General features: G+C 36.3%; 1 protein-coding gene across 3 annotated transcripts; it reads left to right on the top strand.

Annotated features, from left to right (window-relative positions):
- The first annotated feature begins 4,232 nt into the window (after positions 1-4,232).
- Positions 4,233-18,582, top strand: LOC109046177 (dnaJ homolog subfamily B member 5-like). 3 transcript variants are annotated; one of them, XM_042756624.1, is made up of 4 exons: positions 4,233-4,304; positions 6,013-6,267; positions 8,947-9,587; positions 17,000-18,582. In XM_042756624.1, the coding sequence occupies exons 2-4, from the start codon at positions 6,057-6,059 to the stop codon at positions 17,231-17,233; spliced, it is 1,086 nt and encodes a 361-aa protein (XP_042612558.1). In that variant the 5' UTR covers positions 4,233-4,304; positions 6,013-6,056; the 3' UTR covers positions 17,234-18,582. The 3 variants fall into 3 exon arrangements, with proteins under 3 accessions (XP_042612558.1, XP_042612559.1, XP_042612556.1); XM_042756625.1 differs by lacking the exons at positions 4,233-4,304; positions 17,000-18,582 and adding exons at positions 4,335-5,072; positions 14,173-14,646; XM_042756622.1 differs by lacking the exon at positions 4,233-4,304 and adding an exon at positions 4,555-5,072.
- Positions 18,583-20,355: the final 1,773 nt, after the last annotated feature.

Genomic DNA, 20,355 nt, shown 5'->3' with positions numbered 1-20,355 from the left:
ACTGATACTTTAATAAGCTGACCTTCTCCTAATCTAAAGATATACTCTGTCAGTTACTCTATCAGTGACACAGCGGATGCAGAGTTTGGCCTCTTTATAAACATTCATTAGCCTCTAACAACTGAATTTGGGGGTTTTTTGGCTTAGGGTGAAATATGTGATATGGATATTTACTGTTATGTCTGAACACTTGCAAAAGCCATTATAGAGATTCTTCTGACATGTACACAGAATCATATGTTGTAGAGACATTGAGCTCTTATTTGATATGCCTCAAAGACTTTTGACTTGACTTTAAATAGCCCAGTACATTATAGAAACAATAAATCCTGCGCTGAAAACTGCATTGCACTTACATGGGAGATCCTATCTGCAATACAGCATTAATGAAACACATGACTTATGAGTTGTTAGTGATGGATCTCTTTTAATATATCAGCCAACATTAGTTGCCACATTTTCATTACTAATTCTGAGAAGCTTTATTAAGAAAAATCTTTCTTCTATGGGTATTCACAACCCTCTTTGTTTTGACTTGTTTCTCAGTGATCATCTTGTTGAATGAAAGTTTTACAGCGTTGGAAAAGCAGTGCAGTCCAGTGAGCCTGAACAGAAGCAGAGAGTCTGAGTCATCGTGCTTTTTTACCAGAGGGAAAGTGCCATGAGTGAGAGCGAGAACATGGCTCAGAATTTCCATTAGAAATTATGCAACGTCCACTCTACTATGACACTGTATATATTATTATCAGAGATTACTTTGTTCTCTACATACCTTAGTATTTGGTGTTATATGTCGAGTGAAATGACCTGGTGGGTATGGCATGAAGAAGTGAAACGTTTTTAACAAGGTAATAACATATAAATGCTATGACTTTTGATTTCATTTTAAATCCTTATGAGGCATCAAATAAGAGGGTCTCCATCACGATTTGTTATATGAGCAGACACTCGCCTCATGGAGACAGAATGTACTTCTGTGTGTTTTGAAACAGATATTCTGCAGCCCACATATATTTACAGCTGGAAAAAACCCGCATCAAAGATAGCACCAGTTGTGTCATCGTCTTGTTTCTGAAGTTCTGAGGGAAAGGGATTTCAGTTACATCTGGCCCCAAGAAAATAAGCAGGATTTTTTTATTTGTGCGTATTTTTCTTAAAGATTTGATAATGACAGGGACAAGAATCTCTCAGTCCCTGCGGCAGCACATTTTCAGCTGAATCATGCTAATAGATGTCGTGTTAACCTTTAGGACTGCAGCCCACAGAACTGTTATACTTCAGGAATGTCTTTTGAGACAAAAAGTACTTTCTCTATGCAATTGTCAGGAAATATTAGATATTTACTTTAATTAAACTGGAGTTGTTTTATTTTATATTGACTGATTAATTCAAATGAAGAATTCTATAATATTTACAGAAGAAAAATGTTTTTTTTTACGATTTTCATATTGAATATATTATTGACTGATTTGAGAATTAACTGACACAAAAAAAATTTTTGGACCGGGGACAGCTATGGAAACCATTCACCTCAACTATACAGAAAAACAGCAGCTTGGACATTCTGCTAAATAACTCCTTCTGTGTCCCACAGTAGAAAGAAAGCCATTTGGATTTGGAACAACATAAGGATGAGAAAAGCTGACAGATATTTCATTTTTGGGTGGACAGCCCCTTTAAGAGTTGATAATGTAGTTAAACTACAGCAGAGAACATCATCAATTACACTAAACTGTCATCTCTAATCTCCCTAATAAAACAGTCTTTTGTCTCGTATTGACAGTGGTATCAGAAGACACTGACAGAGGCGTAGAGATATAGGCGCACTGTCTAGCTCTTGGTCCAGTTGTCATGGCTACCATTATGCTGTCTGGTGTTGAGGTACATTTTGTGTAGGAAATTTGTTCTGTTACCTGGTGTTCAAACACAGTGTGCTCTCTCTTCCTATTTGTACAGACAACCATAATGACATACATTGTGTCATACAGGTGCTATTTTATCCAGAAAGAAATCAATTTTTGCAAAAGAAAGCCTCCACTTGTATATGCCACCCCTGCACCGCAATAAATCATTCAGTTAGACATGTGAGTGGGATTTTATTTATTTATTTGTTTATTAAGTCATTTAGTCGTGTGGAGAGCTGAAGAGGTGGATGGACAGTGGAGGTACAGTCTGTAGGGCCGGTTGCCATGGAGACGCTTATCTAGCTGTGGGATGGGGTATTTCTGGATGGAGCAGCGCCTTTAGGGGAGTCCTGGACTGGCTGGGTGTACCATGACAGAAAACTTGCTTTTGAATAGAAAACTGCACCTGTGTTGTATCGATATCTGCCATTACAGCTTGCAATTGAATAATAATTAAAACAATTATTTAACTCAGACCCATCTTCTCATATAGCATGTAAGGGGTTAAATGACTATCAGTAATATGGCAAAGTCACTACACTTACGTTGTCACCTGTGGGAGGTTCTGAGTCACTCAATAATTTACATTTCTCCTCCACACTCAAGTGCTATGATGATTCAGGTGCACTTATTCCCATCCGTCCACCTTTTTCAGCCTGCTCTTCATTTCTGTCTATTTAAAGATGAGAGCTAACTTTATACAAATAAGCAAGACTTGAGGATTTTGTACACTCTCAGAAAAAAAGGTACAAAAGCTGTCACTGGGGTGGTACCTTTTCAAAAGCCACACCTTTGTACCTAAAGAATCCATATTGGTACCTTAAAGATACATGTAAGTACCTAAAGTGTACATATTAGTACCTAAAAGGTACAGAAGTGTCCCTTTTGAAAAGGTACCACCCCAGTGACAGCTTTTGTACCTTTTTTTTCTGAGAGTGTAATGGAATTTCAATCAAATGAACTAATAAATGTGTTATTAAAAAAAAAAAATTAAAAGATAATGATAATTGTTAAGGGAAGAGTAACCTATAGAGTTATAGTTTACTAAGTATATTTACTTAGTAAATATAATCATACATTGTTTCTTAATTCAAACAAATACATCATGTTTTACATTTGACATTATTTTTTGCTGTTCAGATATTGAAAAAGACTGACCTGTTATAATATTAATTACTATTATTATTGATTATTATTTTTTGAGCACTGGCAAAAAAACAACAACAACAACAACAACAAAAAAACAGTGATTTAACGCTCTCTCCTTAAAAATATGTCTATAATAAAATATTAAAATGTTAGTTCAGCCAAAAATTTAATTCTGTCATCTTTTACTCATCCTCATGTCATTTTTTGGGGGGGAAACTATCGCTATAATAAAAATAAATAACTAAATAAATAATATAAACTCTCTAACCCCTTCATAAGCAACCATCCAAATGCACAAAATGTACGAATATGCCCAACTCTCAGAGCATTGCATAACATGGATGGACTTAAGTGTAAATATCTAGTTTTTGATACATCCAGAAACTGCAAAATAAGCAGCTAATATTTTTAAAAGGTTCAAAAGGAAAATCCAAGGATGTCTTAGATGTTAACTTACATGACAACCTTCCTGAACAGTCTGTACATATAGCAGGCTGAATGTAGAAACACCTCTACGTGACCTTAAAGGAGCGAGACTGCAGACATCAGTGGAGAGTCTCGTTCCCTGCCGTGTTAATGTAATGTACAGCTGTATCGAGCCCACTGAGTCCTACAGGCTTGAGTGCCTGGGTTCTGTATGAGTGAAGAGCACATGCTGGGAAGTGAAGTGGGGCATAAGCAATAGAAATCAGTCACTGTGTATTATGTCACTATATGCATACACTCTCTACTTTTCTCAAAATCAAAGTTTTCATTTGTCACATATACCATGTTCTGTTAGGTTAAAAGCACAGCACGGACACACACGACTGTACATTTACACAGAAATAGAAGAAAAATATGTATTTAGTACTAACATTAATAAAATCTTAAAGTCTTTTTACTTTCTTAGCTCTATCGAAAGTTCTTTTATTACTAAAACAATTTCATTAATTGAAATACACACACACACACACACACACACACACACACACACACACACACACACACACACACACACACACACACACACACACAAATACTTATTGTATTTTTTCTTTTATTGTAAGCACACTTTGTAAGATATCTAAAATGCACCCCACGGAGGCAGTTATGTTCTGGAGATGGACTGTCTTCTTGGACTGTTTCTTAAGTGATGTATTTGTGTCGTGTACGGGGCGGGGCGTATTTAAATGAGAGGCGGGGCTAATGGAATGGAGTAGAATGTCATGCTTCTCTAGCCGGCAGACAGCTAAAGGATACTTTCACACGGTAAGCTCTGATTCAATTTTGTGTACCTTTAAAAATACAACTAGAACAAATATGTGCATGTGACTGACAGTCTTTATCATTTCCCGTAAGATTTCACTGTGAGATATTTAAGGCTAGTCTGTTTTTAAAAGCGTTAGTCTCGCCGGCATTTAACAACTTCAGTAGCTCACCGAGAATTATTAACAAAAATAAATACATAAAAAGAAAAGCTGTGTCGGTTTATCATTAATAGTAATGACTGGTATTGATACAATAACTAAAGATGTCCTAACAGCAGACCATGGACTATCAGCATCAGGCTGCGGATTTGTATGGTTATCTTTACTTCTATAAAAGTGCGTGTGACTCCAAACCTCGCTGCCTGATGCTTAGACAGCTCAGAAGTGTTTGAAGCACAGCCGCTCTTGATTTCATCTCTGCTTGCGTCTAATTTAAGGATGTTTAATCGCACCCTGGTGCACAGACGAGAGCCTAAACCTTTATAGCTGTATGCTGATGCAGGCGCGGATAATAAAAAAAAAACAAAAAACAAAAAAAAACAATAAAAAAATCTATTTTTATGCGAAAAATACATAAAGAGGTCAGGCTTGTCTAACTGACGTCAGTCAGATGTCACTCAGTCACCAGTTATTTTTCATTGGTGGTCACCATGACATCATTAAATACCGGAGAGGGATACCGGGAGACCTCGGAGGTTTTGATTTAGCGATGAGGATTTCCTGTCGGATGCGGCAAACTGGCATCATTGTTCTGCAGATATTGTAACTGGTGAGCTTCGGTGAATCTGTTCGGGATTGTATTGTCGAATTGTGTGTATTTTAAATAGCCGTGTTAAGTCAAACGGAGAAGAGATAAAACAAGCCTAAATGCAACATGACATTCTTTGAAATGCATGTGTGTTTGTGTTTAAATCGCAACTGCTCTGTATAATTTGCTGAACATCAAGTATTTTAGTGTTTCTCGCGCGGTCTGCAGTGCCGAACAAACCGACACGCTCAGATGATCCTGTTCTCAGAGCTATCCATACCGTTTAGTTTCAAATGCACGTCGTTCACGGTAACACTAAAATCATTATTGGCCACTATGAGATATATGATTGAAAAATATTGCGGTGTTTTATGTTTGTCTGTTACTCTAATGAATATCATGAGTACTGACTGCAGCAGAAGCTCTAGGCACAATATTACACGAGCACAAGTGCTGCTGTTCTTTATATCAGCACGGCTGATAGAGATTATGAGTGCGATATCCGTTAATAAAGTTCACTAAAGAAGTCATTAATATCAAGGAATTTACGTTTAAACACACACTTTGGCCAATTAATTGGTATATTTCTGCCCTGTCAATGAAAATAGTTCTAAAAGAAGAGAAGCGAAACATCAGGCTTTAAGTGTCATCAACACACAAACAGAAATCCGGAGTGGAACCACACATAAGAGGAACGGAGCGGCAGAGTTCCCTCGAGTTCAAAGCGTTCTCTAATCAGTCGGCGGTAGATCCACTTCGGGTTTTACATTTCACTCTTCTGAGTGAGAAACCCACTCTGAGCGCTCAAGTAGCTGATTTAAGGAACGCGTTTCAGGCAAACTCCGTCTAAATGAAAATTAATTATTTTTCATGTTGACACCAAAAATAATCTTTAATATAACTTGAATGTATTTTTATTACTTTATTGTTTATCTTGCTAATTTTCACCTTTGTTTTGTAGAGAGTTTGGTGGTTCTGGAAGGACTCTATCTGTAAATCAAAGCCATGGGGAAGGATTACTATAAAATCCTTGGCATACCTTCAGGCTCTAATGAGGATGAAATCAAAAAGGCCTACAGGAAGATGGCTCTAAAGTTCCATCCAGACAAAAACAAGGATCCCAATGCTGAAGAGAAGTTTAAGGAGATAGCAGAGGCTTATGAGGTTCTGAGTGACCCAAAGAAGAGAGTCATCTATGACCAGTACGGCGAGGATGGTAAGTATGGTTGGGTCCAAGTACAGAAGAACCACAGCCAAATATCTCATAACCTTATCAGAACCTTTTATAGCCCCTTTCACACAATAATACAGTAATACCAGTAAATTGCCATAAAATTACTGGAACAACTTTACTGGTAAATGGTATGGTTGGCCAAGAGTAGATGTCTTACTCAGCGTGTTCTGAACTCGTATGTGCACATACTGGTAATCTTGTGCTGTGTTCACACCATAGACTGTATAAAACATGGACGTAGTGTCCATGACGTCACCTGTAGATTTGTGAAGAGCGTTTTTGAAGCTCAAATTGGGTGGAGGCGGCCGTCGCCATCTTGGCAGCCTGTCTCCTTAAAAAAAATCCCTTCAACCAACGGTAAACCAGACAAAATACAGTAAAGTACAACAAGAATGAAATAAGAAACAAGCTAACAGGAATATTTTGTGTGAAATGTCAGATTATGAATACCCAGGATTAATTTTTAACCCCAAGTTAAGTATGAGTAGTATGAAATATGAAACAAGCTAACGCGGGATTCAGTTTGCCCATGTTTTAAAATGACCCAGCTTAATTTTTTGATATGTGAAAAGCCCTATCTATCCAGCAATCTGTTTGTAATTGGTGTTGTATTCATATTTAGAGTCTAAAATAATGCGTATTACCACAAAATATATTTTCTAAGAAAACAATACAAATGCTAATAACAAGACCCAGGCACAATTCTGTGTTGATACCAGATAGGACAACCCTTAAAAGGATCTTTGTCGTGGCTCACGTGGCTAGACCACTGTTCTTTATACACTGTCAGTGCAGCTTTACCACCTCTGCTTTTTTCCAACAATCTAAATAACTCCCTCACACTGCAGGACAAATGCAAGGTCTACAAACATGGCACTGTTCCAAAATAAAATTGTCTGTTGAAACAAAGAAGGATTTGAAGTCTTCCCACTTATGCCAACTCCAGGCTAGATGCCAAACTAAGCATCTTTACACCTGCCAATTCCTCCTTTACTAATGTTACTCATACATTTTGCAAGGAATCCCTTTATGTTTTAGAGTCTTAGCATCAGTTCTTTCTGTGCAGCGTCGTTCCATAATGCTTGTAAAACGAGCCATTAGGTCCAGTCAAAAGGCTGTGGCAGCAGCAAGCTAATTTGACTCTATAAACACAGATTCAAACTGAAGAATTGTTTTTAAATCTGTTTTATAAGATAAATTAATCTGATGACACACCTAACCATTCCTTAATTAGTTGTTTTGGCCTGAGGAGTTCATTGAAGGTGCAAAGAATGAGGTGGAAACATGTTTTATAAGATGTCCGTATTAAGTATGACTGATGAGTTGAAGATGTGAAGTTGGAAGATGAGTCAGCTTGTGTCCTGATCATTAGAAGGACTGCATATGTTACAAGCCATCAATCACCCACCATAACACATGGGTGTTAATGGTTTTTTTAACAGAACTGAAAAGCACAAAATAAATGATTGTTGATTCTAATTGACCTGCTCTTTATGTAGTTCTATTTTTATGAAGAAAATAGTTTTTCAGTGAACTTCAAAACACAGTTCAGACACCAGAGTTTAAAGAGCACTTATACACCATGCTATGGTCTTCCACTCATACAGGATCATCACTTTCCTAGGATTTGTACTGTTCTTGACAAAATATTTTTTATCACACAAGCCACCAAGAGAAGCCAGCTAAGAGACAATAACAGAAATGAAGTAGCCTGCTTGTTTAAGAGCGTATTTCTGTTCTTTGTCCAGCAATTTGAATTTGTAAACCAAACTGAGCGGGGGTGAAGAAACGAAAGAGAGAAAGACTTGGCAGGTCTTATTTTGAGCTTTACACCTCAAAATGGTGATGTGTGAGCAGTTGCAGACTAAATCAAATGCTATTCCATGCTACGTCATGGTGTAGGCTAGCACTTGAAAATCATCCAGCAGGACTTTACAGTTAACATCTCAGTTGCCAATTATATTGAGTCTTTATGGGTTCTGTTATAATAATTCAGAAGTTGCAGTCAGACCATTCCAGTGTTCTTCTTTTTTCACTAAACAAATAGAAACAGATGTCATAGAGGTGTTAAACATTGACTCTTTCAAATAGTTATACTGCAGTAAAGTAGACTGTCCTTTTGGTAGCATAGAGTTCAAAGAATCATCTTGGAGTTGGCATCCACTGGTATTGGTAAAGAGGTCCAAGTGGGCTGTGTATCAATGTACTTGCTTCTTTTGAGAAAAAAAACTTTTACATTGAGGAATTTACATTTATACAGTCTTAAATTCCTTAATTATTGTATGCAGTAGGCCATAATAGTTAGAAGTCATTCTATTTTAGTTAACACTTTTATAGAATGTGGCTTAAGTTTTATCAGTGTTGAGCAGAATTGACTCTTCAAGGCCAGTGCAGTCCTAAATCTACTTTTCTTGCACAGCTGTGGCAGACTCACTAAGTTGGCGATGCCCTTAATATGGCTCCATCAATCCTTGGTGTACTTATGAGATGACATAAAGCTATACTTTTTTAAAGACTTGGATATCATTACTGGAAGTTAGAGTATTTGCTAACCTGAAACTGTCACAGAAGAAGCTCATCTGTGGAATTAAGCAGAACCTAAAATAACTTGTAAATGCAGAAATCCCTGATGCAATGTTCCTCCTGTGTATTTCCATCCAGGTTTGAAAACAGGTGGCACAGGCTCATCTAGTGGACAAGGGACTACATATCACTACACCTTCCATGGGGATCCACATGCCACCTTTGCTTCTTTCTTTGGAGGCTCCAACCCCTTCGATATATTCTTCGGCTCTGGACGCCAACGGGGAACCACCAATGGCACTAGTGACCATGTTGGCGATCATGACATGGACATTGACATGGATGGAGATGATGATCCTTTCAGTTCCTTCAGCCACTTTGGCTTCAGTGGTATCAATGGGTTTCATCACGGTGGAGGTCGAAGACATCGTAACGAGCCCCTCCACAGCAGCCGGAGGAAAGTACAGGACCCTCCGGTGGTACATGAGCTTAAAGTGTCTCTAGAGGAGATCTTCCATGGATGTACCAAGCGGATGCGAATCACTCGCCGTCGACTGAACCCAGATGGAAGGACAATGAGGACAGAGGACAAGATCCTTAACATTGTTATCAAGAGAGGCTGGAAGGAAGGGACCAAGATCACCTTCCCCAAAGAGGGTGATGAGACACCTGAGAACATTCCTGCTGATATTGCATTTGTGCTCAAAGACAAAGGGCACCCACTCTTCAAAAGGGATGGATCCAACATCATTTACTCAGCCAAGATCGGTCTTAAGGAGGTATGTACTCTTCATCGTTTGGATACAGTTCGTTTTCAGGCCATTTGGTTTCCACCATTTATTTTCACCCACAGTATATTGGTTAATAGCCAGAAATAATAGTCAGTTTTTTGCACCTGTGTGCTTTTTCCCACTCTTTCTTGGCATTCCCTGACTGGATGTCAAAGCAGACTGGGTTGTTTTATCAGTTGGATTCTGAAGCCCAAGAATAGACTAAGCCAGACTTAGATTAGACAGGTTTACTGCAGTATCAACATTAGACCACCCTTTGGCCTTTGTGCCCTCATTTACATGGACTTAAAATGTAAATTAATGGGCTTCATTTGGTATCAACTTTGCCGAGTACAAAATAAGTGCTGACCTTGTTAACCTGCACAGCTGCTAAATTTGGCTGCATTATTTTCCCCATGCCCTACCATTTCATTACGAATCATATTATTGCATAACTTTATAATGTGAATATATGGGTAAATATACCTGAACATGCCCAACCATGTTAATCTACCATAGCTATAGGACACATCATGCTTGGTGGTTGTAGAGTGCCTCCATGGCTCAACGTCATTGCTGATTTACCCTCTCTCCCACTTCAGTGTGAGAGCACAGGAATGTCATGGTGTGGTGTCATACGCCAAAGCAGTGTCCTTTCTTTGAAAAAGCGAGTTGAACCCACCTTGAAGAGTTGAACTACGCAGATAAAATTGTCATATGACTAAACTGCAGTAAACAAGTGTTTTTTCAGGTTGCACATGGAATGATCATTTGCCAGAAAACTCATACTGATAATATAATTAGCTTGTTTTTCCACAGCAAACAAGCAGGTTAAAATCATAACTGTAACTGAAAAAGTTAGATTTCTGTGAATTGTATTTCTGTTTTATCCTGGCATAGTTTTAATTATGAAAGTTTAGGTGTTTATGACAGCCTGACGGGATTCAATAAAGCTCCAAAAATGATGTCCCAAGTTATCAAATGCTGGAACATGATGCTTTTTTAAATCAAAGCAATAATATGAATATTTTATTAATGTCGGCTAGATGTAATGGGATTTTCATGGGCTGACCCACTGATGATAATAACTACAGTCTACATTAACTGCATATATTTCTGTTTTTCTAGTGACCTAGAAAACCACTGTCAGTTAATACTTTCTACTGACAGTGACATCAGCAGAAATAGCTTTAATGTCAGTCTTGAATGAGCATGATGTGTTTCAGAGCACCAGTCTGATTAATGGTAAAAACATTTTCTAGTCTTTCTGTAACTTTACTTTTGACAACTTTTACCTTGGCAGCTGTCAGCTGTTTCAAACAATGTGTCCATAAGATTTCCAGCTCTACAGCGAAAAGAACAGTTTTTAATAAGTCAACCATGGATTTAAATATCTGAAAACATCTACAGTGCCTATTTTAACTGTCTGCTAATCGTTTCTGAGATGTTTTCAGGGCAGTGATTTACTTTTAAAGGTCTTGCTCATTAGATGCCCAGAATGAAACTTGATAAGTGGCAGTGAACATCACAAACTGTTTTGCCATCTGGTACCATCTCATGCATTTGCCCCACAAATTTTCATCTGCCTGTTTATTGTAGACACATTCAGAGCACAGATATAGCATGGATCTAGACTGTTCTCAGGGACTCATTCCCTTAAATTCAATATCACTTTTCATTTAGAGATGCTATTAGTAGAGATGCTAACGGCACTGCTTTAATTAGAGCTCAGAGTTTCTTTAATTAACTGCTGGTAATGACCATGGGTTTGTACAAGAGCAAGACAACTATAAGGTCCTTGTCTGCTGGTAATTTCCATATACCCATTTCCATACCCATCGGCAGTACTAAAGAGCCCTAGCAGCGGTGCTGAGGAAACACTTGGCCACATGATGCGATATGTACAGTGTTGCTGGATTATTCAAGACAGCTCTGAATGTGATCTTGCATCAGTAAATTTAATTCAGTTGCATTCAGTTAGTAGTGCACTAACAGGTGCATTCTTTATTTAAGGTTAGCATCACTGTTCCTCATGTACTTTAAGTACTAATAGCACAGTGGTGGTAGATGCTGCACTGCAATCTATCAATGTGGATTGTATGATCATTATGTCAATTCCAATAGTACTAGTTTTAGAAAGCAATCTACATAATAATTAATTCCCCTACCTTTCCAACAAAATTATATGCAATTTAGGCATCACTTCTCAGGATTTTCTTTGTAATCAAATCTTTCCACCTTGTTAATAATAATTTCTTCTTCTTTGGTCATAAGGTACTGATTCCCCTGTTGTCTCTGCTGGTAAAACATGATAATAACATAAATAATAAGCTGAAAAAAGCAAGTATAAATTGCTTTTCCCATTGGAAAACTACACTACTGGGCTGGCGTACTTACAGAGGCGGCAGGCAATGAGCATGGGGATTCTCTCCATTTAGTGTAACACAGCAGATCACATCATTTCAAGATGGTGAAATACATTGAGAAGTGACCTGCATCATATATAATTAAAAGAATTATACAGAAAACTGTTATGAGTAAAGTTTTCTTGTCATGTGAGTGTTTACCATTCAAATGACTCTTCACAAAAGCACTGTTTATTTCTTAAAGTGTACTGCAATTTAAAAAAGCACCAAACTACTAGGGCTTGGCGATAAAACAATAACGATAATTATCATGATATAATTTCCTCGATAAAACGGCAGCACAGCATGAGCTTACTAGAGAAGATGCGTTCACTCGCTGATGAGTTTCTGTCGCGCGACACTAAACAGCTGTGAGATCCAGTGTGAAGAGCTTGAATTAAGCAAAGACCACAAATTACTCAGTGGTTTAAACTAGTTTAAAGCCGGGTGAAACAGCGCGGACAAACAGGAGAAACACTGTGTGCAATGAAACAGTCAGAAGACTTTTCAATCTACAAATCGCCATCATTTACCATGCATTAACACTAATGGAGCCGTTTACACAACAACGTTTTCAGCCAAAAATGGGAAACTTTTTATGTGTTTTTCCTGTTCGTTTACACGACAATGGCGTTTTGGGGACTAAAAACGCATATTTTTGAAAACGGGTTTCAAAGTGCAAGTTTTTAAAAACGCCACCATTATCGTTTCCATGTAAACACCCAATACGGGAATCTTTGAAAACAGTGACATCATGCGCGTACATAGTACGTGTTAGGTATGTAGACATGCGCAGTATGTGTCAATTTTAAAGGCAAGCACGAACAAACATACACAACACTGTACAAGTACATGTTGCTGCTGCTCAAGATTCTCAAAATTCTTCCTAATCAAACATCATCAAATATACTACACAAATCACAAAATATAACAACCAACAGCGGAGACGCATCATATACAACATATAATCATCACTTCCCTACAGGTACTAACAAGGTTACAGCACCAACTACTGGCATGTCATACGTAATACAGCATTTTTGGCCATTTCCACGGATATATATATAAACACGAATTGTTTTGAAAACGTTGTCATGTATACGTGAAACTTTTTTTAAAACGCAAGGGAAAACTTTTCCGTTTTTGAAAACATCATTGTTGTGTAAACGTAGCATATTGTGGCAGAAATTTGGGATATTCATATAAAATGTTATCATATTATTAATGTACATAGTAGTTAAGCTATTACATTTGTGTATTTATACTAAATGTATTTAGACTACTGTTTTTTATACAAATATCTAGAAACCGTATAGTTACATTTTTACCATGGTATTGAGATAATGTATGTGTGGTTTTAACTGTGATGTCATGATCTAAATGTACGCCACTATGGAAGACTAACTGTTAATTTGAATAAAGCTCAAACAGTCCGAATAATTACATTTCACCATATACAAAATGAGTTAGTTACAAAAGTTACAAAATTGTTCAAATTTTTACAGATGTTACTGTTTTTGATAATGAACATAAATGTACATCTGCATCTCAAGCTACTGTCAAATGTGCATTTCTAAGAGAAAAAAATTATATTATTAATATTGCAGCCCGGACTGCAAACTGTGCTGAAGATATGCGTCATCAAAGTTAGGCAACACAAAGCTGCTTCATTTGACACAAAATCACTTATTACAACATGCAGAAACTAAGCAATCAATTGTTTTATTAATGTTAATTTAATTAATTTAAAATGACTGGTTAAGTGTAAAGATTTCAAAAATGGGAAGTGAAAACCCAAGTTAATGACATAAAATGTAAAATAAACACTAAAATAACAAAAAGCTACATACAAACTTCAAAACCTATATGTCTGTGTTTACAATGTGACATACACTTTAATATGTGTAAACGTGACATACACTGTGCTGAACCTATATGTCTGTGTTTACATAGCAGTTGTCAGACTACAGTTGTCGTAAATTTGGATGTAGCCTATATATCTCTCTAGTGGAAATGTTCTGTAAACTTCATACTGCTGTCCAGATCAATGACAAACCTTTGTCACACCTAGCTTTGGACCATAACAGCATCTATTTAATTTCAATATCCTTTAACAAGACTATGTTCAGCAGCAGTCTTAGTTTAATTCTGGCGCAGTTCTGACATGAACTTTGGTTGTTTAATTGTAGTTGCTGTTTGGGAAACATCATCATCGTTAGCCAGAGTTGAGGAGATGCCTGGCAACTTGTCATGGTCAACTGTTTTGTGAGAGTATCAGCTACTCCCTTCTTTCCATGAATCCCATGGCTCCCATCCCCCAGCCCACACCGCTGCTGTCTGTAGGAAGGAGCTGATGTCATTGCGAACACATTTTCTCATCCCTTGAGGCAGCTGCAAAGCAAAGCTGTCTGGCAATATTTGTGCTTGGTATTCACAGAAAGTTAATGAAAAGCTTTTCCAGCATAAGCTCACATGCAATAACTGCAGGCTCTTCACTGCACACAGCTGAGCTTTAATCTTTAAGCCTCAAATTTATCTATTTTGTCTTCCTGATATATTCGTTATCATGATATTTAAAGGAATAGTTTAGCCAAAAATGAAAATTCTGTCATCATTTACTCACTCTCATGTCGTTCCAAACCTGTATGACTGGCTTTCTTATGTTGAACATAAAAAGATATTTTGAAGATTGCTGGTAATCAAACAGTTGGTGGTTGCCATTGACTTCAATAGTATTTTTTTCCTACTATGGATGTCAATGGCAACACCAACTGTTTGATTACCAGCAATCTTTAAAATATCTTCTTCCACTGAAGTCATGTGTTCTTATTTTTCTCTTTATTTTTAGGCATACATTTTGGCATAACTTTCAGAAAGCCCAGAGTATGCCACCAGTGTTTATTATGTTTTGCTTATTTTGTTTTGAAAATTACTCCAACAATTTGAAAGTGTTCCATCTGTGGAAGGAATATAATTTTAGTTCCTTGGCAACTTCTGATTTGAGACACCATAGCAATTTATGTCCTCAGCTGATTTTTGGTTGCTTCATTAGCTCTGTGAAATGAGAGCAGTGGCCAAAATTAACTTTATGTGCACTCAGCTACCCCTTCTGTAGGGGACACACACACACACACACACACACACACTTGGACATCCCCCCCATGCTTGCTCACATTTACAATCCAAGTCCGAACTTCACAGATCTTGCATGAAATTGTTTAATTAAACGTGAATTAAAATATATTTAATATATTTGTTTTCTATTTAATCTCTCTACTTGAATAATCATAAAACTAATTTAATTTTATGTACACTGGAGGTCAAAGGTTTGGAAGATTTTTAATGTTTTTGAAGGAAGCTTCTTATGCTCACTAAGGCGTCTTTTTTTTTATCAAAAATACAGTACGAACAGTGCTGCTTAATAATTTTGTGGAAACCATGATACACTACCATTCGAAAGTTTGAGGTAAAAAAAAAGAAAGGAAATTAGTACTTTTATTAGGCAAGTATGCATTAAATGTGACAGTAAAGACATTTATAATGTTACAAAAGATTATTTTATTATTTTGAATGTTCTTATTTTGTACTTTCTATTCATTAAAGAATCCTGAAAAAAATGAATGGTGTTTTCCACAAAAATATGAAGCAGTTTTCAACTGATGAATTGGATGCTTCAGCTATGATAATAATTAGAAATATTTTTTTGAGAACCAAATCAGCATATACGAATGAGTTATTTTAAATTGTAATAATGTTTCTATATTGTTTTGTACTGTATTTTACATCAAATAAATGCTGCCTTGGTACGCATGAGAAATGTCTTTCAAAAACGTATGGACTGGAAAAATGCTATGGTAAAAACCTGTTAAATGATTAATGGTAAGTTATCCTTTATACAGTGAACATCTGAAATACATCTAATTGAATATTAATATATATTATACAGTAAAATTATTGGAAGTGCAAAAGAAAAAAGTCATCTTATAATTTACAGAAAATAAAAACATAAATTGACATTCCCAGAAATCTGTGTGATGCTTTAAATTTGATAGTTTGTCATTGAAATAGCTATGTGTCTTCTTAGTTTTTCTTATTCGTTATGTACATTGATGTTTTATATGACTTCTTTATGTTAACGTTTATTGCATTATCTTTGTCATGGTGTTTTTTTGTATTTATGTGTATAAATACTACTTCTATATAGTGGTATTTAGTATTTACCTCAGCTTGTGTAAAACTCTTATTTTAAAGATTCTATGCGCAAACTTTAAATATTTCACATACTTTTGAAAATCCAGCGTTTAGATGATCCAGATAAGCACTCATCATCACAGTTGTAAACATATGAAGGCTTTCTTCTTCCATGAGGGGGTTTGGCGTCATGGCATGTTTGTTTCCAGGTGAAATGTTAAAGAACGGCTTTTTCGGCTTTAAAATCTGCCATTCACTGCCTTTATAAAGCTTGGAAGAGCCAGGACATTTTTAATGCAATTCTATTTAATTCTATTCTATTCTATTATTTTTTATCTGAAAGAAGAAAGGCATATAGGGCTAGGATGGCTTGAGGATGAGTAAATCATGGGTTAATTTTCCATTTTGGGTGAACTATCCCTTTAAAGCTGGTTGCTATAAAGTTAAACAACAGATTTTGGAAATTTGGTATATTAACATTATTTCAGTTGATGATATATATATATATATATATATATTTCTTTCATTCAGGTTTAAACTGTAAAACGTAAAATGTTGCTAACTTGCAACAATATGTTTTACGGTAAAGTTTTGACAACCACTACTGCCACTCGGCCAGTTTTTACAATAAATTTCACATATGCACACTTATGTATACTTACTATTTTTGTATAAACTATATACTGTACATGTGCTTCCTGTGCCTGTAACTTTACAAAGGCATCTTACACTAGGTCTCAATGTCGCCATGTAGACTTTGTGCTTCAGTGTTGAAATACCATCAATGACACTCGCACTGACTTCACTTTGCTTTTTTTTTGATAGGCATTGTGTGGCTGTACAGTGAACATTCCCACCATTGACAACCGAGCAATCACATTGCCCTGCAACAATATCATCAAACCAGGCACAGTCAAGAGACTACGTGGAGAAGGCCTACCTTTCCCAAAAAATCCGTCTCAACGCGGGGATTTAATAGTGCAGTTCCAGGTGCGCTTCCCAGACAGAATCCCACCCCAGTCCAGAGAGATCATCAAACAGCACCTGCCACAGTCTTAGAGGAAGTTCAGTGGATACATTGTATGCTGACGTTTTTCAAACACGTTTTCCCCAACAATACAGGCGCTGAATTCGAAGAAGGACAAATAAGTCATAAGGACCAGAGGCTCATTTGAAATTTTGTTACAGTTTTACTTAATTTATTATCAAATTCTCTGAACATGCGGAACGCTGATTTTTGGGATGTTGAAGTAGTTTGTTATGCCAAGACCCGTGGCTTATAACCAGGACTTTTTTTATCAAATTTCCCTATAGCAGTTTTTTTTCTTCTCTTTATCAACATGTTGAAAGCACATACAAGAAAGACAAAATGACTGATTTGTTGACTGGAAGGTTAATATTTTTTGGTGTAATGATGGAGATGAGGACAGCTGGCTATTTACTCTGGATTTGAATCTGTGTTATTTTGTAGCAGATTAAATTCCCTTCCCTTGTAATATTCGATAATCTCATTTTAAAAGAAGTGTTCTGTGTAAGACAACTAAAGTGTTGGAGACTTCTGGATTTTTAGGATTTTGAGCACCAACAGAGCCATTTGGTAACTATTTGATATATTTACACTCCCTCAACAGTCTACAGGTGCTTTCTGGTAGTTCTTGAAGTACCAGGTACTGGCAATTATGGTAAACCTTTGGTTGGATGATTACAGGATTTTTGAGGTCACAGATCTTTTGAGTGCCTTAATGTGGCTCAAACCAGCTATTTTAGTTTTATTAGCATAGATCTAATAGATCTAATTAAAACAATACTAATTCGATTATTTTGTCATTTCTATACCCAAAAATAATGTACGGCAGTAACCATCAAAGGAATAGTTTACCCAAAAGGATAATTTGGTCATGTAGTAATCTTCATGGTGCTCTTAATATATGATGTTATTGTTTCTGTGAAACACGAGGAGTTAGCTGGAAGGATATCTAGACTGATTTTACAGACAATGAAATGTAAATGATGGCTTTGACTGTCAAGCTAAAAAGGGTTAAAAAGCACTGTGTTCTAAAGTAGAGTTCTCTCTCTCTCTCTCTCTCTCTCTCTCTCTCTCTCTCTCTCTCTCTCTCTCTCTCTCTCTCTCTTAATTTAACCAAGGTGCAAAGGGGGGAAAAGACAAAAACATAAAAAAACAAATCACCATAGTATATTGTATAGTCAAGTTATATTATAGGTTTTAAGTATTTGATACATCACATGGATCATACAAATCAAAAATCTTTGACCTAGACTGTCAAGTTAATATGTACATAACATTTTACGACTTGGTCTGACAAATCATCCTTGCTAAAAGTTATTCATAATTTCATTGACTGAGAGAAGGAAAATTTCGGTGAATAAAAAATTCTGTGAATTATAAATTCTGGTCTGTTCCTGTGTCAGTTTGTTTTGCCAAAGTTTGACAGCTGTAGTCAAGAACAGCTTAAATACCACCTTTTGTGTTAAATGCAACATGTGGACACCCCACCTCACACATTAAAAGAAATAAACCACAAAATCAAGAAATAAACCACAAAATCTTGACAGTAAAGCAAAATAATAAGGATCACTGTGTTTCAGACTGAATTAAATGTACAGTGAGACCGCAGACTGGCGGTTGTCCAAATGAGATGACAACACTGCACACACAAGGTAAACACAATTTAAATCAAAATATTGACAACAAATCTAAATTTTAGTAATTATAAAAAGTTTCTGTAGTTTATACAGATGCAGTTAGCAAAAGTTGCATGTTGTATGACTCCACAGATCAGTGCTGGAGTTTTAAGTTTCTAGTTATATTTCAAATAAATGTTATAAGAGTATAATCGTTGAGGCGAAATGTTTGCTTTTATCTATTTTAAGTACATTATGTAAAGTCTAAGTGACATAAATGGAGAATGCTTTCATTATGCGGATAAGTCTGACAAATGGCTCATGGTACATTGTTTGACTCAGAGATGATCCTCATCCCTCCTCTGAAATTAACCTGTGAATCAGACCGTTCTCAGTCATCATTTGACTTAGTCAACTTCCCTTAAGTCATACAAAAAAAAAACATGATTTCACAAATTAAAATAACTAAAGGTGTTAATTTAATTATTTCTTCAAGAAGTACAAGTATGAATGTCCTGTTAATGGATGTACTGCTGAAGAAGTATAAAATCTCTTCGCGATCATTAAAAATAACAAAACATTTCATGGTTCATTGCGTGTCTTGATTTGTCTGATTATCTGTCACAGACATGCAGCTCCATTTACTGCACTGCATTCCTCTAATGGATCTGCCACTGACTGCATGATCTGAGAAAATAGCACTGACGTTCCAATCGGTTCTCTGTGGAGTTCATACTGTGCATGTAAATGAGTTGACCAGGAACTGACCCCAAGCCATTTTGCATCATATAGGACTGTATAGGATACAGCAACCTCAGAAAATCAGACATAAAGACTGTATTCATCAGCTTTAACAAAGGAAATAACAATCCCAAAAAGCACTGTGAATTTTAAACATCAAAATAAAAAAATAAAAATCAATTTAAATAATTAAATAATTAGTCACAGAGAGGAAAAACAGCTTTGAAGTCTGACTGCCATGTATGATGTCACTGGTGCATTTCCACTGGCTGAACATATGAAAGCATGAAAGTCCCCTTTTTCATCTTTACAGGTTTAATCTGAATTGTTTGACGTTGTTGAAAATGCTTGTTTTCTGAGTTGAAATGGAGAGCAGGTCTGTAACCACCGTAGACATTCGGGGGAAACATGGTCTCCAATATTCAGATTAGGGTCATTAATATTTCGTCCCCTTGGAATTATAAGTTTCTGTCTGACATTTTTGTCAACATTGAGTTATTCACATATTCTTATTCTGTGACAACATATTTACATTATGTGATAGATTTTTTTTTTTAATGTTGTGTACATTATGGGACTTTTTATTTAAAAAAAAACAATAAGGTTCTATCTACACAGTTGAATGGAATGCAAAGACTTTGAAATTCAAAACTACTCGGAACGCAGATAGAACCTTATAATTCCAAGGGGACTTTTTGAAACACCCATCAGGCATTTCCTCAAATAAATAATCTGTTTATTTTTGTTTGTGTTCCCCAGAAGTGTTGCTGCCTCGTTAATTCTCTAGCCTGATGTCA

This window comes from Cyprinus carpio, chromosome A5, assembly GCF_018340385.1.
Source record: "Cyprinus carpio isolate SPL01 chromosome A5, ASM1834038v1, whole genome shotgun sequence".
Lineage (NCBI taxonomy): Eukaryota > Metazoa > Chordata > Actinopteri > Cypriniformes > Cyprinidae > Cyprinus > Cyprinus carpio.
Note: the sequence above shows the minus strand (reverse complement) of the source record. Positions and strands in the feature narration are given on the sequence as shown.

Coding starts and splice junctions, on each gene's coding strand:
- LOC109046177 (XM_042756624.1), top strand. CDS start 6,057: ATGGGGAAGGATTACTATAAAATCCTTGGCATACCTTCAGGCTCTAAT. Junction 6,268..8,946: donor TGACCAGTACGGCGAGGATG/GTAAGTATGGTT, acceptor ATTTCCATCCAG/GTTTGAAAACAGGTGGCACA. Junction 9,588..16,999: donor CCAAGATCGGTCTTAAGGAG/GTATGTACTCTT, acceptor TTTTTTTGATAG/GCATTGTGTGGCTGTACAGT.